Genomic DNA, 23,161 nt, shown 5'->3' on the forward strand with positions numbered 1-23,161 from the left:
AATTAGCAAGAATTATGAATATCCATGTTAGGTTGTTTTCTCTCAAGTTGACATATTTTTAAGCATATGTAGAGAGGAAACATTTTTTAAATTATGAGTACACATGGAAAATAAAATCTTATTCATTCACAATATTCTGTACTTTTGTCATCAATCACTTAATGAGCTGTAGAAGGAAAAAAAAGGGTCTAAACCGAAAGGAAACTAGGATTCTAGTACTTTTGAAAATTTAGTCAATAAGTATGGCTAATAGTGTTGAAATGTTCTCATTCCAAATCCAGCAAAATAAGGATTCATGTACTCAAAAATTAGCTCTCTTGAAACTTGGAGAGAAAAGGATAATTATGCCCCAAAGAAGACCCCACATCCTGCACTCAAGGAACTTACAGGAGGAGGGAAACCAGACCCCACAAGCAGAAGCTAGAAAGTAATGTGACAACTGTTATGAGAAACATACAGAGGGTGTGACAAGGACATAAGGGCTTTGCCCTGGATTGGGAGACACTGTGGGATTTGGGTACTTATCAGGTAGAGAGACTAGTGGAGAGCATTTCAGACAGAGAGATGAGGGTGCACAAAGCTTCCAAATCATAAGCAGGTGTACTGTCCCGGTGCTGTCAGCATGTAGAGCATCACCATAACGAAAACCCGAAAGATGGGAGAGGCTCTGGAAACAGGCCGTGGGAAGAACCTGGAAAGACTCTGGGGAGAGTGACCTTGGAAGCGTGAAGAGCCTTGAAGAGTGTTTCATGAAGTCCTGATGCCCTTGGAAGAGGCTGAGAGTGAGGGCTTGAACGAAAGCAAAGAAAATGTTATTTGAAACTGGAAGAAAATGATCTTTGCTATATAGAGAGGCAGAGAGTTTAGCAACACTGTTACCTGCAGTAATGGGGGAGGCGGAGGGGACTTCCCTGGCGGTCCAGAGGTTGAGACTTCGTCTTCCAATGCAGGGGGTGTGGGTCCGATCCCTGGTCAGGGAGCTAGGGTCCCACGTGCCTCATGGCCTTAAAAACAAAAACAATAACATAAAAATAAAGCAGAAGCAATATTGTAACAAATTCAATAAAGACTTAAAAAATTTTTGTTTTAATGGGGGAGGTGGAAAACTTACCAAATGAGCTGTGCGGTCTAGCTAAGGAGACTTCCAGGGGCTGTTGAAAGTACTTCTCGGTTTCTTCTTGTAATTGCTGCTTGTAATAAAATGTGAGAAGAGACAGCTACACTACAGGAAGGACTTTTAAATAAAAAGCAATTTTAAAACTCAGCCCCTCCAGACAACAAACGATGCTACGGTTAAGGAATGGCTTCCAAGTCAAGATCAGATCCAGGGCGCTCTGAAGAAAACGTGGTCTGCCCGCGAAGCCGAGAATTTAGAACCTTTGCTAAGACCTCAGAATATCCAAGAAATATCCACTATCCATCAGAGAAGCGTTCAGCCGAACGACAGGGCTTCTGGGAAGTGGGAGGGTGCTGCCCTGTGTGAGGCAGAGGTCTGTGGGTGTGGCCTTTTTCTAATGGAGTCAAACCCCAATAAAATACACAGGTGACCTGTAAAGTTTTTAAGAGATTTCTATTGCCAGGTGCACTGCCCGCTTGGACTGAAATGGGCAGAGAGAACACAACGAGGAAAGAGACCTTTGTATCCTCCAACTTCTCGGCAGGAAGAAGGCCGAGAAACCTACCCAGCTGCACACAGACTAGCTTTCGCGGGCAAGGAAGGAGGACTCAGAGGGTGAAGCTGAGATCCCAGAGGGAAGATCCCAGAGGGTGAGTCATTCCTGGGAGGAGTGAGGCCGAGTCCTGAACAAGGAGCTCCCAACATTCGCCCGCGGAATTTCACAACTGCTACGGACCAGTCACTCTCGTACGTTGTCCCTTTGCCCTCATTTTGAATAGGAATTTTAGTGGCTGTCCTATGCCTGTCCACCATTGCGGGTTAGGTGTGTATGTGGTGGGGGAGGGGTGGCTTTTCTCTTCCGTTCACATGACTTTGGATCAAGGAGCTTCACTAAGGAGCTCCACTAAGGAAGACTCATCCACAGCCCGACTCGATGTAGATGGTGAGATGCCTGACTCTGAGCCGCTGTCATAACAGGATGAGACTTTTTTAAGGAAGAATCGTGTGAAATGCTATAGCCAACCTGTATGATTTTGTCTGTGATTTATTGGAAAAGACTGTGACAGAGAAGTTAGTTAACATTTGAAGGATGTTACCCTAATCAAGAATTTACACTCCAGGACTTAGTAGGTAGCATTTAAAGTCAACATAAGAAGCCTGATTTGTACAATCTCTTCTTCTATCCTCATATCCATTCAACACCAGAGGAGTTTGAAATGGACATAATGGATGCTAGAAAATGATTTTTTTCTGATTGGTGAAATAAGTAGTGTTTAGAGTATGGATTGGCTAGAAATGTTGTACAGACACTTCCACTCTTAAATGAAGAATAAGAATAGAATAAAATATTAGAATAATAATAATAGTGTCATAATCCTTTTATGATAAGAATCCAACAAGCTCAGGAGCCTGTACGCTTGGGAGAGGCCCCCAGGCGTCAGAACTGTGTTGAGGCTGACGTCAGACCTTTATCAAGGATGCTGTCATCTGATGTCACTAAACAGCAACTTGGATCTTGCGATTAGAATTTTTTCACATCTGTCTTTTTGTGTGTGTGTGGTATGCGGGCCTCTCACTGTTGTGGCCTCTCCCGTTGCGGAGCACAGGCTCAGGACGCGCAGGCCCAGCGGCCATGGCTCACGGGCCCAGCCGCTCCGCGGCATGTGAGATCTTCCCGGACCGGGGCATGAACCCGCGTCCCCTGCATCGGCAGGTGGACTCCCAAGCACTGCGCCACCTGGGAAGCCCTCACATCTGTCTTGAGTGACCCTCCCATGCAAGACGCTGTCACGACACCTGCAAGGCCCGCGAGCTGGAGTTCACTGGGCGCACACAGCAGTTTATATAACTCTGGCTGTTCTGCGGCCATCTTTTGTAGGAAAGGCAGAATTCAGCCTGAACCTTGCTTCACTGGACCAAACACCACCCAGCAGCCAGGTTCTGGGGGAGGCTCACTCAGCTCTACCTGCTGGTTGCTGGTAGCAGCTCCCGAGAGCCTAACATGTGTGGTGGCCTTGTGTGCTCAGGTCTGAGCACAGAGACTGAGGCGGACAGGCGGTGAGCGTTCTCCGCGCTTCCCCCTGGCTGCCTGGCTCTGCATACAACCTTAGAGTGACGGGGGCTCCGGGAAACACCACATCGCATACCTGGAGGGCTGCCAGGAAGCAGCGCCCAAGGCAGGGCAGCAGGTGTCGGGGGACCAGAGCTGTGGGTGGACGCCTCTCCCTGGCACGCTGGCTCCTAAGCTTGTGTACGGGTACTTTAGAATTCTCTAGTAACAGCTGCGTGAGCTGTGAGGGGACTGAGCTCTGCAGGGGAGGCCACGAGCCACCTAAGCACAGGTGAGTATCTTTCCCAAAAACCTATTTGTACCCACGGCGATGTCCGGGGACACAGATCACAAGCTCTCGGGAGACCCTGTGTTAGGGGCAGCAGAAGTAAGTTACTGAAGGGGGGACTTCAGAAGCCCCTCGTTCCCCTGATGGGCCCGGATCCCACGGTGGGTGGTGGTCGCCTTTCAGAGCAGGGAGGGGTCGGCGAAGTGATGATGTGGGTTTAGTGTCTCCCTTGGGGAGAAGGTGAGGGACACCACCCGGTCCCCTTACCCCGGGAGAAGGCGAGGACAGGGCCCGGGAGGGCAGTGACCAGTTCTTGTCCCCGCGCCCCAGGCCCCAGCCCTGAGACTGTTCTTGGCAAAGGTGGAGCTGGACTCCGGGACCTGCCTTGTGCCGATACCAGAGGCTGAAGGAAAAGTGCTTCTCTGCTCGGAGCATTTCTGACAGCAAACGTGCAGGGTTTTCCTCACAGGAACAGTCCTGACACTTCACTGCTTGGCGTCAGTGCAGACCCCCGGCTCCCAGGCCCACAGACTCCCCCCAACCCAGACACACTTCTGTCCAACTTGGCCACACATCAAGGCTTCCCAAGACTCCCTAAGCTTCAATAATTTGAATTTATAACTGGTTAACAGAACCCAGGGAATAACTTCCTTACTATTCGCAGTCTATCAGGAAGGATATAGTAAAGGACACAGATGAACAGGCTGACGTAGAGGTGCACAGGGCGAGGTCTAGGAGGGTCCAAAGCGCAGGAGCTTCTGTCCGCATGGAGCTGGGGTGCGTCACCCTGCAGACCCCTTCATTTAGGGTTTTTAATAGAGGTTTCAGTACACAGGCGTGATGGGTCACCTCAGGGGCCGTTGGTGACTAGCTCAATCCCTGCCTTCTTTCCCCTCCCCGGAGGTGGGGGCAGCAGGGGTGGGGCTGAAGGTTCCAACCCTCTGATCACGTGGTTGGGTCACTGACCGCCAGCCTCATCCTCTGAGAGTCACCTGAGGGGCGACAGCTCAGGTGTGGCTGCTGAGGAAATTCTGAGGGTTTGGGGGGCCTGTGCCGGGAACCGGGGACCAAGAGCAAATGCACATCTGTGTTTACGTCACAGCATCACCAAAGGCGGCCTGTGAGGTTCTCTCCTCTGGGGAGGAGGTCAGAAGGCCTCGCCTGGACGCTGGGTACGAAAGACTGAGGCTCGAACGAGAGGGAAGGGAGGCTTTGTGTGAACAGGGCCCACTTGTGCTTCCGACGGAGACACCAGAAAACCCAGCAGGTCCGTCTCAGCCAGGTGGTGCGGGTGGAGGACCCCGTCCCTGCTGGGATAAAGTGGGGACACCGGCGAGGCCCCAGGTCCTCCTCAGACACACGGCTCAGAGCTGACCAGTCACAGCAGCGTTGCAGCCGGGATGCTGGCCCAGAAGGTGACCTGGTGGTCCCCCGCTGGGGGGCCGTTTCGTCCTGAGTCTTTCAGTGGTAGGTCTTCTGAGGCAGACATCTTTCTGGGTCTGAAGAACCTGCCCGCAGTCACTTTAAAGAGTGAGCTGCTGCTAATCGCCTTTATAATTTGTCACCCACTGTTCTGGCACTAGACACTGCATATGGATATCTCAGTCAATATTTTTGTGTTAAAATTAGGGGGAAAGCCCTGAGCCTTGTGTTGGTTCGTCGTATACACTCTGTTTTCAAAAGGGGGGCGGTTTTCCCCAGGGTTCCTACGGACGGTCCTGGGGCCCCTGCAAGTGTAGCTTGGGTTCTTGATATCGCGGGACGTAATACGTCAGCCTCGTCCGAAGGAGAGCGTTCGGATGCCATTTGCAATGTCCACGTCATTGCATAAATTAGCTCATTTACCAAAGGATAGACAGGTCCAAGTTTATTCTTCAATGGAATACATATATATGACTGTTACACATCTTTATAAGGCAAAGGAGTACAGCTGAATGAAACTACGTTCAGAAATAGAAAATACACACAATATATGCAACCACCACATTCTGGCTCCGTCTTTATTTTTCATCGCCACTGAAAAACCTCATCCAAAGGGCTCGCTGGCATCTATCCGCCGGAACAACTACAGAACACACAGGACGCAACACAGGCACAGGCGGGGGTAGGACGTCTTCCGCTCCTTCGAGTGGGCAGTAGGGGGTGACTGAGAAGCCTTCACGGAAGGTGAAACTGCCCATACAAAGACCACTTAGGGAAAGCACCCCGGACTGCGCCAGAAGCTGGGAGAAATACACAGACCTTCTAAGGCGGGCTGCAACGCGCGGAGGGCGTTTCACGCAACGCGCGGAGGGCACGCAATCCAGGAAGCCACATCCTGTAAGAGCCGCATCACGTTTCCTTCAGGACAGAAGAAGCAACTTGACTTTTGGAAACATACTTTTCATCTCAAAGAGGCTCTAGAGGAGCACGGTGATGGATAAGAAGATGGACTCTGATTCTAACTTAAGAAAAAGAGAAAGAAGTAAAAAAATAAAATGATGGAGCAAAAGCAAAGCGGGTGGCATCCTGGCTGCTGAGAAGGGCGCAGACATGGAGGAGCGCCCTGAACCCACTATGGAATCGCCAGGGGACAGAGCTGAGCTGAGCCCCCGACCTCGGCCGCTGAGGTCCCCGCCCTGCCCTCCTTACCAGTTCACAAATCAGTTCCCAGATGAGGTCCCCTCGACTGGCCTACATTTCATAGTGAAGAAGCTCATGTCTGAGATTGCCCCCCTACCCCAACCCAGAGCGGGGGGGGGAGCGTCAGGGTTGTGGGAGCAGAAGAACAAAAGAGGAATTAAATGAGAGCCTCGCTCATTTCCCTAATACAAAATCCATATTTTGATTCTAAAACAAGAAAAGAATTTTGCTGCACTAATTTTCATAAAAACGGTGAAAACCTTGGTGTTCACACGTCTTCAGACCACATCACATCAGCGTCTGCCTCGGCGTGACAGTGCCCCAGGCCAATTTACATTTTTGAGGAAAGAAATCAACTACAAGCAAACCTACTGTACTCAACAGATGTGACTTACCCAACTTCAACCCACAAATAGTTTCCCCAAGTTAATTCAGGTGAGAATCCATTCCAGAGGGTTTCATGTCACAAATTGGGCACGAGCTCTTTTCTCCCTGATTTTTAAACAGCAACAGATTCTGGGTAACTGTTGGTATCTTACGAATTACGAATGTGACGTGCTTTTTCCTTAATAGCTTGTGAAGTTTATTTCTCTCCAGGCAGCAGGAAGTGCCCCACTGGTGCTTAATTTCCTGCATTTACTGGAGGAACGGCGGCGGCCTAAGGGGAGGGAGCAAGGTTGTCACGTCCATGAAGAGGGTGGAGAAGCAATACAGCCTCCAGTCCTCGTGACTTCTTGGAAAAGTTGATCACAATAACCCCAGTCCAGCCAGACTCCACTCCTCTGGTCCACGCTCGCATCTGGTTTGATTCTTCCGATGTGCAAAGCCCATTTCCCATCAGAGCGGCCACGTACTGCAAGGCGTGGAGGGAGGGGACCGGCCGAGCAGGAGACCGAAACTCTCCCCTTTCACCGTAACTGCAGACTGTAATAATCAGCTCTGCAGTGCAGACTCTCCCCCGCTCCCCTATAAAAGGCCCCCCGCTGGCATGGGACCACCTCCCCATCCAAGGTGGAAATATAGCTACAAATTCTAAGGAAGTAGAGTCTCCTTTCTAAACCCCTAAAAAAAATCACACCCACTGACCGTGGGGTCATCAGTGGATGAATCCGGCAAAGAAATCACTGCTTCATTTGGCCGAAGCCGTCCCCTCATGTGCGTGCAGCAGGGCCGGGGTGGATGCGATCTGCACGCCCTGCAAAGGCCCCCTGCTCGGGCCGGAGGGGAACACACCAGACCCCGTGTCCTGTTCAGCATTTGAGTGGATGCCAGCTCTCTGCGGGCTGAGTATTAAGCCTGCACCGGCTTGTATTTTTCCAGACTCGATGAGTACCAGCAGCTAAAGATAGCGCGGTAACATAACACTTCAGTCACAGGGCTGTGTGCGTGTGTGTGTGCGCACGTGTGTGTGTGTGCGGTGTGTGTGTGTGTGTGCGGGGTGTGTGTGTGTGCGTGTGTGTGTGTGTGGTGTGTGTGTGCGTGTGTGTGTGCGGTGTGTGTGTGTGTATGTGTGTGTATTTGAAGGAAACTAAATTAAACATTGGAAACATAGTCACAGAACAGGAACAGGAGAAGCCAACCTTGGGTAAATGCATAGGCCCAAGGAAGAAAGAGTGCATCGTAATGCAAGAGCAGAGGCCGCAAAGGAGGACCTTCCACAGCCAGCACGACCAGTAAGTTGGCTTGTGGCCTGAACTAATGACACCTCGTCTTCTGCCTCTGCTTCCCCCGTAACTGAAACACAAGAAAAAGGACGTTGCACGCGTTGCTCTCCGTGGGCAGGCCATGAGGATTCACTGGTGGGATGCTGGGAAAAGCCAACGCACGTCAGGTCCGCCCTGGCCCAGGCAGCCCCGAGCTGCCCTTATTTTGTTTTGTCGCTGTTGAGACAACTGCAGGCTAGAACGATTTAAGCTAAAAATAAAGACATTATTATAGCTGATCTCAACACAACAGGTACTTGGAAGTGGAAAATGTGAGGGAGGCTTAAGATGCTGGTGGTGGGCGTGGTGCTGGGCGTGTAATCCCTCTGCATCGCTTCTGCTTTGTAAAGAAACAACGCCCAATCCTGCAGCAGGGCTCACGTCCCCTGTTAAACGTCTGTGACAAAATGGCACACGAGCTCGGGAACAAGAAGATGCTTCCAACTGGAAATCAGTGTCACATCCCCAAAGTGAGTGGAGGTGCCCCTGGCCTTCAGTGTCCAAGGCTCCCTGCATGGGGCTGAGCCACAGAGACGCCACGTAGGTGAGGTCACTGGTCCTCACACGGGCTGGCATTTACCTGGGTCACTTTCACAGGAAGCACAGCACTGTCCCCCTCAGGACCCACCAGACCCATCTCTTCTTGTTTCAGCCACGTTGAGGGAAGCTCTCGGGACTGTTAACGTTATTCCAAAGGTCCTGATTGTAAAGACTAGCCATACACCATCTCCCAAAGCCAGTGTGCTCCATGTGGATGAAGATTCCCTCGGAAGAGAGCGGGGTGCGTGGCGACAACACACGTGCCTCGTTTGGAAGTAGATCTGTTGCTTAGAAGACACTGCTGCTCTTGGAGGGGATTTCAGAATAAATGAAGGTAGACTGTCTGATGCTTCTTGCCTCAGAATTCAAAGAAAGCTTATGTTCCAGAGAGCAAATGACTTATCAGCTGGATTCACCTGATTCAGACCAAATCCAGGTAATAGAGTCTGAGAAACTAAGTGGTCAAGGGCGCACCAGACTTAGGATTTTTTCTGGCGTCGTACTCACCGCTTTGAAAGGCAATTCTCCCTCTAAATGTATCCAACACGGTTGGGTTTTTTTTACATATATATACTTTCTTTTTCTTATTCTTTTCTGTTATGGTTTATCTTTTCTGTTATGGTTTTTCTGTTATGGTTTATTCTTTTCTGTTATGGTTTCTTTTTCTTATTCTTTTCTGTTATGTTATGGTTTATAGTTCCCTGTGCTCTACAGTAGGACCTTGTTGTTTATTCATTCTATATATGATAGTTAACCTCTGCATCAACATGTTTTGAAATCTCCAGTATGATTTTGCTCTAGGGATCTGAGAAATTGCAGAAATAATGCACCCCGTGCCCCAGTGACTGAGATCGAAAGTTCTAAAGCTCAGGGTGGCAGGGAAATGTCTTCTGGGGTGTGCACTGCTGCAGGGAGTGGGCTTGCCTGCCCCCTGGGCCGCAGCTTTGGGTGTCCCCGGCCCCGCGAGCCTGGCAGAGGTACTCAGAGTTCTGTGTGGCGGCTTCCCCTCCCCCAGAGCCACCAGTCTCCTTAGGGGTCAAGGCATCAGAACTGCTGATTTTTCCAAAAATCTTCTCAAAGCAGCAGCAACCGCAGCAGTTTTCCTGCAAAGCAAACAAAATATGAGTCTTGTTCATTCAGCAGGGCTTTTAAAATTGTAATTAGTTGGTTGTGCCCCTTAGGAAAACCACAGATGACTTTTTATCATGTGTGTGTGTCTGTGAGGGAATAAGAAGAAACCCCTTGGAGGATCCCACTGCTTACCAGAGCTGGGTGGTTTTTTCCGTTGTTGTTGATTTAGTTTACGCAAAGCTATTTTAATACTATTTGCCATGGCGAAGGACAAGACCTCTTTGTTTCACCTGAAGCACAGCTAGCGCCAAAGCTGCCGCCAGCTTGATTCGCTTCGAAGTCAGGCTGGGCTGCGCGTGGGAATCTTCCCATGTGCTTTACGACCACATGTGACCCAGGGCCGCATCTATCGATACATCATTCCTATAGATCTGAGGGCGTGTCCCCAGTGCACGTCTCACGGCCTGGCACAGAGCCACGGAAACGAGAAACGAAAACGCCACCTGGTTGATTTTTAGAGCGTTTCCTCAACCCATCCAAAAACCTCGAACCAACTGCAGGAGATTCCTAGGCCTCAGTTTACATTGCGGATTAGGCCCTATCATAAGGCCCGGGAGCCTTCTTTTTCCGCAGGAATCATTTTCAGCCACCAGATTTTTAAAATCAATATTATCTCAAAATTGGTTTTCCTCATGTCGTATGTTGCCAAAAGCCGTACCTTAGCCTGGCGGGAAAGGTTGTGAAGAATGATCCACTTTTCTAACACGACACTCTTCTCAAAGGAGTCTGCTCGCAGAGTGAATATCTGAAGCTTACATTTTCATTTGAAAAAGAAAAACCAGTGGGAAAGTAAACCAGGAAGCACCCACATCGCAGGGACACGCAGTGGTAACGGGTGGGTTTGTGCGGCCCCTGGAGGGATGGGGGGACCTGGGAAAGGAAGGCAGTCAGCCCGAGCGGCTGGCGCGAGGCGGACCCGGCCAAGTCTCGCGAGGTCTCCCCGAGCATCTCCCACAAGGATGCCGTCTCTCTGTGCCAGGGGGACCAGATCAACGCTTCTGTCTTTGTCCTCCGCATGCCTGTGGCACTGCCCGGCTGCTGCCACCCTCCATCGCCCTGGGCTTAAGAGCCAACCTCCTTGGAAGGACTCAGCCATCTCCCACCGCCTTTTCCCCTCATCCTTCCCCCCCAGACCCTGGCAACAGGCCTGCCTCTCTGTCCCCCACTGAATTCCTTCCCTCCAGGCCTCCAGAGTCACCCCAGTGCTTATGGTGGGAAGCTGGTTTGTGGTCAACCCTTGGGGTTTGTGGTCGCTGGGGACAAAGCTGCCTCTGGGAGGGACGGGGGTGGGGGAGAGAGGAGGACCGACCAGGCCCAGCTGTGTGCGGACACCAGGGCTCCCGGCTCACAGCGAGGCCGGGCTGTAGCTCATCCCAGGCCCCGGGGCGCGGGGCGCCCTTGTCCACACTGTCACCAGACACAAAACAAGACTTCCTCCTGTGCCCAAACCCTGAGGCCTTGCTATTCTGGACAGACAAGAATGGTCTCTGTACGTAGAAAGCAAAAGCATCCCTGCTGCCTGCTCATCAGTGTCTAAGTAAGCGACAGAATCCTCAGTAAGTGGCCCTCACACCGAAGGCTGAGCGCTTGCCTCATGCTGGCTCGCGACTCTTACGATGATTTACGGAACGATTTCTGCTCTACCCGATCTTATTCTACAACCGATCCGAGGCAGCTTACAAGAATACATACAGTCAGACAGACAAAAAAAGCCTCAGGACCAGAGTAAATATGAATCAGAATCAGAGATTAAGGTGAGTGGGCAGCGAGAATGCAGCCTCACAGGCGCGAGTCCAGCAGAGATGCTGACGCCAAGCTGCACAGCCGGCCGTGGACCTGCTGCCCGAGACGAGGGAGCTGGCTGGGGGTGAATGTCTCCCGCACCGGATGCAAACGCTGGGATTTCTAAGCGTCCTCTGTAATAAGTACACTTCCCTAGGCCTCTCCTTTAGGCCATAAATCAGGCCATTTATTGATATGACAGAAGATATTCACATGTAAAACTCTCTCTCTGAACAATTCTGACAAAATTCTAAGCAGGGCAGAGGCTTTGCAGGAAGAGGTGGGGCCTTGGGGTCCCAGAGTGGGTCCAGACCCGGAGGCAGCTCAGGGGGAAAAGAAGCGTGAGCTTTGGGGTAGGATCTCGCTCTACCGCTGACTAGGGGCGTGGTCTTGGGGGGTTAATCCTAGGTTTTCCCGTCTCTACAAAGAAGGTATTATTTCCCCTGATCTCACACGGTTGTTGCAAAGACTCCCAAGGACCGTTTCTGTGCAGGTGTTACTTCCTGAGCACCTACTGTGTGCCAGGCCCTGGGCTCCGGGCTTTTCTTGGCTGATCTCATTGGAGCCACTCAACAAGCATAGGAAGTGAGACTATTTCTGGACCACAAATCTGGAACCGGAGGTTTCTGCACTAGAAAATGGCAGACAGGGTGCAAACACAGCAGCCCGGTTTCAGGGTCTCCCCAGAGGAAACGCTGCCCCACTTCCCACACAGTCAGAAGGCCCTCCCCTCCCCTCCCCTCCCCTCCCTAGGCTCAAACGCCTCTTCAGGAAAAGGCCCGAGACCAACCTTTCAAGAGGGCGCCTCCGGGGACTATTTGGCCACCAGGTCCTGGGCGTCAGAGCAGCAATTCTTCCTCTTCTAGGGAAACCAAGAAGTGAGTTTCGAGAAGGATTAGAACCTTTCATCAGCTCCTGACTTGAGATCTGACAACACCTGAAGAGGCAGTGACTTGTCACCGGGTATGTCCTGCCCTTGCAGAGACGCCCCTGGAGGCTGAACGGCTGACGGCCTCTTACAGACGCACCAACCGGCCCCAGAGTCCAGCTCGAGGGCGTCCCCACTCTCCCCTAAAGCTCCGTCATCACCACCCTTCCTCTCAGAGTCACAGACAAAGAGCTTTGTACCTCATGACGCTTGACTTTTACACGTGTGTGTTTTGTCAAAACTCATGTCAACAAATGCTCACTTCGACAAAGCACAGAAGTCAAGACAGACTGACCAAAGGATGAGTCAGACACGGACAGTCAGACACGGACACTGCTTTTCCCGGATGTTCTCAAATCCAGCTGGCAAGATTTAAGTGCCAGGGCAGAGTCTCGAGAGGACGGAGAGAGCGTCCCCAGCTTGGGGCTTGAGAAGGCCGTCCTGGAGGAGGTGGCAGTGAAAGTGGGCCTCAGACACTGGCTGGGATTCGGGCTGATCCGGGCGGAGCCGTGGGGATGGGGCTGGGAGCCCGACCTCGGGATTCACTGGGGCCGAACTGCTGGGTGTGTGTGTTCATGGTGCACGAGGGGAAAGACCGGAAGAGTTCCTGATCAGGGAATCGTATAATCAGAGCTGTAATTAATGAAATGATGATTTGGTGAATTAGAGAAGAGAGTGGGCGGAGGTTGAATATCAGCTCCAACGTTATCTTATTAGCTCACTGAATGGGAAGAAGGACGAGAGCTGAGGCAGGTGCACGGGGGCGCAGAAGGGAAAGGTGGAAGGTCATTAGCTCTGGGAGGAAAGAATCACGTCGCCTTTGTTCAGTTTTCCTTCCTCTGGCCACAAAGCATGGAATACAGGAGGTGCTGGCTAAGTTCCCACAGATTTGCAGTGAGGCTCTGCTCCGTCCCAGGTGAGAGCTGTTTCTGATGGAAGATGGGTTACGTGTGGATGGTGACACAGAGCAAAGGTGGGAACCTCAGTCTTGTAAGCGTAACAGAGAAGGCAGAGAACTCCAGGGCCTCAGCGTCTAAGAAGGAAAATCCTTCCTAAATTCACTGACCACAGTCACGCGCAGCAGTTCCAAAACAGGAAGTGCTTTTAAGCACGAAATACTTAAAAGGGATAAAAGTTTATTAAGAAAATTTTAAAAATAGAATTTAGATTTAAATAGTTTGGGTAAGCGTTAACTTTTCAACATAGAGTTGAATTCTGATTCTATAGAACATAGAACCAAGATGATTCCAGAAATGAGTCTTCTGGGAAAAATTAGTCTCAATATTTCACTGAAGAATAAACTATATTGAGCTTGGGTGTTGGCCTTCAGGAACAGCAACGACGTCCTACAAGGATGGTTCCGGCATCGTCACAGCAGGATGGCAGAGTGGGGACCCTCGTCCGACTCCCGAGCCTGCTGCCTGCGTGGGATGCTGGATGAGCCCCTAACCCTGTCCTCGGCGGCCTCATCCACATAACGGGGATGATAACAGCGCCCGTTTCGGAGGCTTGGCCTGGGGACCAAATGAGCTAATTTTCATAAAGCAGTTAGAACGGTGCCTGGCACGGCGCTGTGTAATTATAACGTTCATGGAAACTAACTGGACTTATACAATGGAATTTTTCAAAAGTCCTCACTGTTCTTGAAATGTCTGTTCACCTGAGGCACCGGCAGTTGGACAGAGTAACAGAAAGGGGATTTTTGTTGTTGTTGTCATTATATGGTTTAAAAAATATTTTTAAACACTTTTAAACTGTATAATGTCATTAATTATCTGCTGTGGTTTCCATATTGTCGACCACGTCAAAGTGTATTTGGACACCAATAAGCTTGGATAAAAATACATCAGTGGAAAATTGGCCCAGAATAGGTTGGTAACCCTAATAAGCAGGTTACGCAGTCTGGGTGAGGCACCTGCTAGGGAATAAGCCTATTTTTACTTGACATCAGTACCAATTATCAAGGAAAGGTATATTCAGACACAAAGAAAACTTGCTACCCATGCTGCATTTAGAAGTGAAGTTAATTTCAATAAAAACTGGATGTGGAAAAAGTGAGTACTGGGAGCACAGTCATCCCAGGGTTCTGGTCAGTGGAAAAGCTCCATTCCGAAGCCCCAGGGGGTGCAGGAGCAAAGGTGGAGGAAAGGAGAGTGTATCAGGCACATCCGGCACCAGGACACGACAGCAGCCGTCTCAGCTGCTACTCACGCCAGGCCCGCGTCCCCAGAGAGGCCTGACGGCCTGTGTTCTTGCCCCGTTGACCACCCTGAGTATTCAGCAAAGTTACTTAAACGTTACACATCTGCTTCTGTGTTATTGGTGTATTCCACAGAATCTGGATGGAGATGGTCTGAAGGGGGCTGTGACAGTAATTCAGGTGACAGGCGTCCCGGGCAAGATAACCACTCAGACGGAGAGGATTGTACAGATTCCAGAAATAATTGGGGGAAATCACGTATAGAAACTTGGAAATAAACTACAGATGAGATGAGGGGACTGAGGGAGAGGAAGGAAGCAAAGAGATGCTCTGGGGTCCAGTTGAGGCCATTCGGGGGAGGTGCCGCTCTGGGAGGATGGTTGAGAATGAGGTGAGGGCGGGGCGGGGCGGGGTGAGTTCCGTTTAGAGCTGAGAACATCTGCGTGGAAATGCCCAGCGCACAGGTGGCTGTTCGGATCTGAAGCTTAGGAAAGGAATCTGTGCTGAAGAGGCAGACGAGGAAGTTGGGGTGTAAACAGTAATTAAGGCAAAGAGAGCCAATGGGGACTCCATTCAGGAACTGCCCGCAGGGCAGCGCTCAGTTACTCTGGACGTGCACCCCAGGCCCCTTCATTTAGTCTTTGGCAAGAGTCACCTTCACACGCACTTGTATTCATCTCTTGACCAAGCTGAATATCGCAGGGTTTTGCCACCCAAAGCAGACTAAACCAGGTAAGCACAGAAGCTGGAATTCTGAGTTGTGTTTGAAGGAGCATATTTACCTTGAATGTACATTAACACGTGTTCTCCAAAGCTTTACGTGTTTATAGACCCTAGGCTATATGCGGGCGTGGGCACAGTTACAGTGATACAATTCACTGTGCAATGGATACAGTAATTAAATAATAAATGTAACAAATAGTTCTGCTGAAAATAATGCTCTACTAAGCAATGTAATTAGCAGTCATTAAAAACATAAATTGCTCAATAAACACATTTTAAGCAATTTAACACTTTAGCACAAGATTTGAAGCCCAAGAGAAATTAATTAGAGAGAACTTCACTCAAGGCTAAGGTGCCTCTAGCATCTGCTCGTCAGCAGACTGAAGCCGACTAGAAAAGAGGGAAAGCCGGGAGCCACGGTTACCTGCGCGCTGAGCCTGGAGCGGAGCGTGTGATCCGACAGCCAAGGGTGCTTGAGGGCTTCACTCGCGCTTATCCTCCAACTAAAGGGAAACGCAGGGGGTTATTGTATCCCCTGCGTTTGGATCCTCCCCTTCCACCCAAGGCTCTGAACGAGATAGAAATGTATCTCTCTCTCACATGATAGTCTAGGGCTGGCCTGGTTCCAGGCTCCAAACACGGCAAAAGAGACCTCGGCTCTGACCACTGCCTTTGGGAGACCAGATGGCCGAATGTCCAGGACAAAGCAAGGCAGATAATTCAGAATTCTTGTTCATAACTGAACATTTATCTTCAGATAGAAGTAACCATTCTTGATGGAATGTCCGAGCTTCATAAATTGAACTTCTATCAGTCAGTTGAAGAATCAACATATATTTATTAATATAAGACAAAATTCTACTATGATTCTTGATGATTGCAAAAGCAATGTATGTGTCAAAACTTTTGAATAATATGTATTGCTAGTGTTTGAATTAAGTTTTGAGAGTCAAATAAATGGAGAAGTAGATGGAACGTCAATGTAAGTACTGAGAGAGAGTACATTAGGAAGTCTTGAGCCAACAAAGGTTTATACAATTAAAAAATACATGAGGAAGAATCATAAAGATTATATACCATAATTTTAAGCTTTGTAAACCTGTCTTGTGTACTAATGTTTATCACATTAAACAAAATAACCTTTCAAACTTAAACATTATGAGTGAGTGCAATAACCTGAAGTCTGCTTCTGAAACAGTATCAAGAAAGTAGTTTCAAGCGCCATGAAGTTCAGTCGATAGAATTGCTTCAATAAAATTGCTTCATTAGACACCAAATATTTAAGTATAAGAAGAGGATGTAATGGAAAAGAATCTGAAAAAGAATATATATGTATAACTGAATCACTTTGCTGTATACTTGAAACTAACACAGCATTATAAATTAACTACACTTCAATTAAAAAGAAGAAGAGGAGAGAAGCCTTTACTTTAGTCAATGAAGGATAACTTGGTGACAACATCACCAGTAGGACCCTAAATGAATAGATATAATTAAAAAAACAACTCTGGACCTCCATCAACTTCAGTTGGAAGAGTTAGTCTGTTGACTACCATAAATTTTCCATGTTGGACCTCAGAAGCATTCCAACAGCTAACAGTGCTAAAAAATTATCCCTGCACTCCAGTGTCAAACTTTCAAGAGCCGACTATTAAAAAGTTAACTATAACATTGTACTAATAATTAAATATTTAATACAATTTCAAGTTTACTTCTGTAGCCCAGAAATTTATTCTATGATAGTAATGGTCGCCATTGGCCTTGGTTTCATTCATGCACTGACTTGAATGCTCAGCCAGTTGTTTTTCTGCCCAAACATGCGATTGTTGCTCTTTAGGTAAAGAACGAAGCCCTCAGACTGAGGGTGGGCAGAGCAAGGGTGCTGGAGCCCCTGAGCCAGCTGGGCGGCTGCTTCCCTGCTCTGAGCCTCAGCTCCCTCATCTGTAAAGTAACTGTGACAGCATCCACATGCCACCGGATCAGCTGGAGGATTAACCAGCTGACACAGAAGAGCTCGTGTGTAACATAGGTTCTCAGTAAGCGTGGATTTCTCAGCCTCCAAAGATTTGACGGAGATGACATTTTGCATCTGTTCTCTGCTGGCATTCAGCAATGTACAGACGGCGATGCCGGTTACATCATCAGCGATGCTGGTACAATATACAGACAGTGATGCTGTCTTTCCTTATCTTTCTTGGCTCTAAAGAGCTCTCCGATTGACACTCCAGCCGGGCTAAGCCCTCCTCACCTTTCAGGCTCAGTTCTGGCCCGTGTCAATATACTCCATCTTTAATAAATGTTAACCACATTTCACTGCCTCTTTTAAAATATACCCGTGTCTTCTATTAGCTCATGACTTAATTAAAGGCAGGGACTGGGCTTTATGCATCTGTTCTCAAAGCCCCAGACATATTTCCTGGCAGCTTGGAGATAGTCAGTGAAGTGCTGCATGAAGGAGTATGTCAGGCTCTGCACCAGACCCGTTACCCCTGCCGTTCCCTGACCCCCATCACCCCCATGGTTCTAAAATGCAAGCCCCTATATTTCAGTATCACTACTCTTCGTCCACTGAAGTTTGAATTATGTGATTTTAGCAGAGCAGAAAAGTAAAAGTCCATGTAATACGTAACAGTTAAGTGCACGGCCTCGTGTTGATCGTCGGTTCTGCCACTTAGCTAGCCGTACGATCTTGGAGTCTCACGCATAGAATATTATTGATAATTTCCACCCATGGGGCTGTGTGGGGTTAAAGAGATAATGTCTGTAAAGCAGTTGGCACAGTCTGGTCCATAGCAGACTCTCAAATGAAACGATCGTCAAGTGTTCACCTGCATGGAGCCACATATGCCTCGTAGATGTGAAGGGGATCATGGGAATAACTTGTCCCGAACCCTTCATTTGGAGGGTGAGTGCACAGAGGCCCAGCAAGAGACCCTAACTGCCTTGTTGGAAAAGGCAGAAGGATGGGTTTTTGCAGCCCCATTCAAGCCTCGTGACCACGGCAGTCCCAGATCTCAGGAAACGGGGTCAAGGGCATCAAATTCATTCTAACTACGACTCTGCAGGTGCAACACAGGTGTCACCGAGGGGGTGGTAGTTCTCTGACATGAGTTCTCACAACCCTGGTGGAGCATGCCTCTCTGTTACCCCTACTTCTTCCTGAGCACAGAGTGGATGTGATCACCTCTTCTCCTTGATCAGAAGCTTGGAGATGAACCCCCGGGCCTCCTCCGAGATGTCCTGAAATTCTTCATCCTCCAGATCCCACCTGCAGGCCAGGATGTTGTTCAGGGTCTCGGCGTCGTTATCTCCCAGGAAGGGGGACAAACCGCTGAGTCTGTAAGACACGGAGTCCGGGTTGAGTAGTCTTTAAACACCTTCAAACCCTGTACAGATAAGTTGCCTTCTTGTTTCTGTCCTTTAAAACTGAAAGGACGCAAATCACCAAGAATTAAGCATAATTTTATAATATGTCTTTGCAATCGAGAAAACGCTATGTCTCCCACCCAACTCCTAACTTAAACAAGGTCACAATGAAGGCGGCAGCTACCCTCAGGTATGAATCTCAGAGAAGAGTAAAACTGCCTTTTTAAAGCACTTTACAGCTAGCAAAGTGCTGTCACATCCGCAGACGGCAACCGCCAGGAACGTCACTTCTGAAGAGTAAAGCTACTGAGTCATTTCAGGGATCAGGACACAAGTTTGGGGGCGGTTGTGTTCTTCTAGTTTCTTTGGGGGCACTAGGTGTTGTCCTAGGGTTAGGGTGATTAATGAAGAAGACATCCTTTTACTTTTTCAGGGGATGTACAGGGAAAGAGTTTATTCCTCTCACCCACGGGAGTCAACAGAACCTAGGGAGTATCTGACTATGGAACAGAGTTATTTATTTTCGAAAGACATAAATTAGGGTTTTTATTCAAAATAGCAAATAGAATATGCGGGGCGATTGAGAACAAGCGTCAGAGGGGCTGGGGGTCCACTTACAGCATGTAAGTGATGACTCCCACGCTCCACATGTCCGTGGAAAAGGAAACAAAATCATAGTTCACAACTTCAGGGGCGAGGAATTCTGGCGTTCCGAAGTTCACCTTCAGCTTCTCTCTGGGTCTGTATCTGAAATTTAGGAGACAGTGCAGAGGAATGGAGAAGGTCAGTCAAAAGTCAAAAAGCACAGAAGTGGAGAGGAGGCGGTCAACGAGCAAAAGAACTGCAGCCACACAGCAAATTTAAAATAAAGAGACGATAAAGGAAATCCCATACTGAAGAGACAGTGTCCACAACTTGTAAAGAAGCTTCCCACTAGAAAGCCTTAATAATCTGAAATAATTGTGAGAAAAGCCACTTGGAATAATTTCGAGCACAAATTATGGAACACGACAAAAGGAGCAGTGATACAGACTGTGACATGTTGATGGCTTGAACGAGCCTGTTTTAATGAATAAAGAAGATGCGGTAATTTACGACCATTTAATATTTCCACTAATGCGCTGAGGTCCATGCAGAGTCTCTGCTCCCTTAAGAGGCTGGTCTGAGCCAGAACCCTTTGCAATCTTGGTCACACTATTAATTTTTTTAAGTAAATATTCTCTTTACACATGGAACAAATATAAAAGACTAAGACAAACTCTTACAAATCCTGAATTAATGTCTTCAAGTTTAATAACTGCACTGTATTAGGTTTTAATATTCCATATTTTTCTTGCGTGCACTGTGCAAACTCCTGAACGTTCAAATTCTGAAGCCAGCAAGGTAAAGCTGAAACGTAACTTTGGTTAATTCTAAATGGGGATATGAAACCAAGGGGTACGTCAGATTTTTCTTTGCAAAGAACGAGCACCACCGTGCTCCCTAACTCAGTTCATACACCTATGTCCAAACTGACATACCTTCTGGCCAATCCAAAGTCAATAATTTTTATTTGTTTAGTATCCCGATTCACACACAGGATGTTCTCAGGCTGCCAGGAGAAAGAGACACATTAGCAATGAAAACAACCATCCTTCACTCAAATTGTCCCTGAACCACAACTAAAAATACAACGATGCTCGGGAAAACAGATCGGGCCTTTCCCTCTGGGGCTGGCTTGTCTGCGTGGGTATTTTCTCCTTTAATTATGTGGTGGGCAAGGCTGTAGGTCCCCTGCCTCGCTCGCCTGGCCCTGCCCGTCCCTCCCCCCTCTGCCGCCGCCGATCACGCCTGAGTTCAGGCCGAGGCCTCCTGCTCAGGCCTTTCCAAAGGGACTGGTGGGGGCCGTCTCAGCCTTGACATCTGCCCCCTAAAATTATGAAGTATGGATTTCCCCTTCTTGGAGGAATATTTTTCCTGAGGATTTATGAGTTCCAGGAGAAATGGCCTGATTCATTCCACCAGCCACACTGAACATGCACTGTAACGAGAACGGCTCTAACCTCCGGACGTTCCCTTCGCGCTCAGTCTGTGGGAAAGTCATATGTGAAAGGAGGGGCTCCCTCACCCCCGTTCACTCTCCATTCTCAGCAATTCCAGAGTTGTGCTGAGTTTGGTCTCAGTGTCTAAAACCCTTGACTAAGTGTTCCCTTGGAGTCTGAGTCTGGAAAGACTTTGCCCCGCCAACCGGACAGTCTCAGGGTGACGAGGAGAAAGGTAGGTAGCACTACAGCTCAGTGTTTACAGAATGTCTTACAAGTGTACCTACCTTTGTTAAGATAGAAAAACCGAGGTCTGGGAAAAATAAGGGATTCGTTTTAAAGTCCAGGTCATCCGTAAAAGAGAAATAAAAATTTCAAAGCATTGCCTGAACCTTTCAAGCTCTAATTAACCCCAACTCTTCCCTAAGTGCTGGCGGGAAGGGGGAGGTTGGCCAAGCTGCCAAATCCCCAGGACTCACGTCCCATCCTTTAGGTGGGATCATGGCTGCCCCTCCCCTGCCCGTCTCGGTAGAGAAGAGGTTAGAATGAGATCAGAAACTCAGAAACACTTCATGAAATGACCTAGTGTCACCCTGCCAATAATCAATAGTCCATTTGGTCGGGCATAATGTCTTTGGAAGCCTTTTTTCTAAAATATCTCTAAAACAGAAGTCTATAAGAAAAGGCGACTTATGGAAAAGTGGGTGCTATACAAGAAGACTTGGCCTCATGCTTAAATAACTGATCGATCATGTATAAAGCTGTCCGATTGCCAAGGAGCACCGTGACGTAAAATATTTGCAGAATGTAAAGAAACAGCTCTGAGGGCACTTTCAAAAGTTACATTTTTTTTCTAATTATGAAATTAAAGCATATTCATTGAATAAGTTTTGCAAAACACAAAAAATATATAAAAGGAGATCATTCTTAAGTCACCTATAATCTCCCCTACATAGTGACAAGCATTCAATATTTTGGGCCCCTTTCCTTCCAAGGAGCTTTCTGGAAGGGATGCCTGACCCTTAATGACTCATCCAGCTGTCGCTTTTATTATGATCTTTACATACAAGCCACAGCTAAAATTGCCCGTTGCAAGTCCTCAATCAACAATATGAAGCCACATATGGAGTTGTTTGACTTATGACAGGTCAGGTCCTCATTTCAGTTGCCAGTCAAAGCCCTTTAGGGATATGTGTAAGAATATCTACCCTCAATGAAAATGCTCCGTGAAAACATGCATTATCAAACCAGCTCATAGCCACGGGCTTTGCTAATGATTTTTAACCTCTGGCTGTGTCATTTTATATATCACTTCCTTCTGGCCTGTGAATGGGAGAGGCAAAAGACATAAATCAAGAGAGTAAGGGAAGCCAAGTTAGAGGAGCAGCGGCCCATGGAAACCTATTTAAGGAAGTTACATTTATTTAGCTCTGCAATCCCTGATGACTTGCAGTAGATGGTATGTTATACAGAATATATATTTTATCTCCCTGTCATGCTGTGCAAACAGGGAAATGAGAAAATGACTGAGCCACACAAGAAGATGCACTTTACGAAATTAGAGCTGGTCGGAGTTATTGGTCCTTCCCTGGTTGTAACTATGCACCGTCCAATTCTAGGGACTTCATAATGGGCGATAGAGCGAAAGGAAAGGCTCATTAAATAAGAGGAGAAAGAAGGCTTGGCTCCCTGCTGTTGGCACAGGCTTTCCACTGCTCCCAGGGTGCTGCCCAGCCCCACCCACCCCCTTCTGCCCCTCGCCCTCTTAGCACCTCCCCCTGGCTGCCCTGTATCCCATTCTGCCATAGGTTTCTCCTCTGTGCTCTAGTATGCCTGTAGAAAAACAATCCCTAAAGTCCTCACTTTCCTAAAAGGTTTTAAGACAGTGCTGGGGATTCTTGGAGAGCTGGAAAGTTTGGCTACAACAAGGAAATTCTGAGTTAGCTAAAATTCTCCCACCTACTCATCCTAATAATGAGAGGATGCAACACGGATGCTGTGATGGTGGTGGTGATGGTGATGATGGTGGTGATGGTGGTGGTGGTGGTGGTGGTGGTGATGGTCATGATGGTGGTGGTGGTGGTGATGGTGATGATGGTGGTGATGGTGGTGGTGGTGGTGGTGGTGGTGATGGTCATGATGGTGGTGGTGGTGGTGATGGTGGTGATGATGGTGATGGTGGTGTTGGTGGTGATGATGGTGATGATGGTGGTGATGGTGATGGTGGTGGTGGTGATGATGGTGATGGTCATGATGGTGGTGGTGGTGGTGATGGTGGTGATGATGGTGATGGTGGTGTTGGTGGTGATGATGGTGATGGTGGTGGTGATGGTGGTGATGATGGTGATGGTGGTGGTGGTGGTGATGGTGGTGATGATGGTGATGGTTATGATGGTGGTGATGATGGTGATGGTGGTGGTGATGGTCATGATGATGGTGATGGTAGTGATGGTGGTAGTGATGATGGTGGTGGTGGTGATGGTCGTGATGGTGGTGGTAGTGGTATTGGTGGTGATGATGGTGATGGTGGTGGTGATGATCGTGGTGGTGGTGGTGGTAATGATGGTGATGGTGGTGGTGCTGGTGGTCATGATGGTGCTGGTGGTGGTGATGGTGGTGATGTTGGTGATGGTGGTGGTAGTGGTGGTATTGGTGTTGGTGATGGTGATGGTGGTGATGGTGGTGGTGA

General features: G+C 48.5%; 1 protein-coding gene across 4 annotated transcripts in view; it reads right to left on the reverse strand.

Annotated features, from left to right (window-relative positions):
- Window positions 1–5,308: 5,308 nt before the first annotated feature.
- The window catches only part of MYLK4 (myosin light chain kinase family member 4), a 92,810-nt gene continuing 74,957 nt past the window's right edge, over window positions 5,309–23,161 (reverse strand). Inside the window, exons 8-13 of one of the 4 annotated variants that reach the window (XM_067751846.1) lie at window positions 19,972–20,042; window positions 19,070–19,198; window positions 18,270–18,422; window positions 15,510–15,588; window positions 12,025–12,096; window positions 5,309–9,424 (exon numbers count right to left, since the gene is read on the reverse strand). In XM_067751846.1, the coding sequence (XP_067607947.1) occupies window positions 12,049–12,096; window positions 15,510–15,588; window positions 18,270–18,422; window positions 19,070–19,198; window positions 19,972–20,042 (480 nt within the window). In that variant the 3' untranslated portion in view covers window positions 5,309–9,424; window positions 12,025–12,048. Of the gene's footprint in view, window positions 9,425–12,024; window positions 12,097–13,349; window positions 15,589–18,269; window positions 18,423–19,069; window positions 19,199–19,971; window positions 20,043–23,161 lie in introns of those variants that run through there. The other 3 variants (XM_067751849.1, XM_067751848.1, XM_067751847.1) reach the window with 3 other exon arrangements.

This window comes from Pseudorca crassidens, chromosome 10 (assembly GCF_039906515.1).
Source record: "Pseudorca crassidens isolate mPseCra1 chromosome 10, mPseCra1.hap1, whole genome shotgun sequence".
NCBI classification, from domain to species: domain Eukaryota; kingdom Metazoa; phylum Chordata; class Mammalia; order Artiodactyla; family Delphinidae; genus Pseudorca; species Pseudorca crassidens.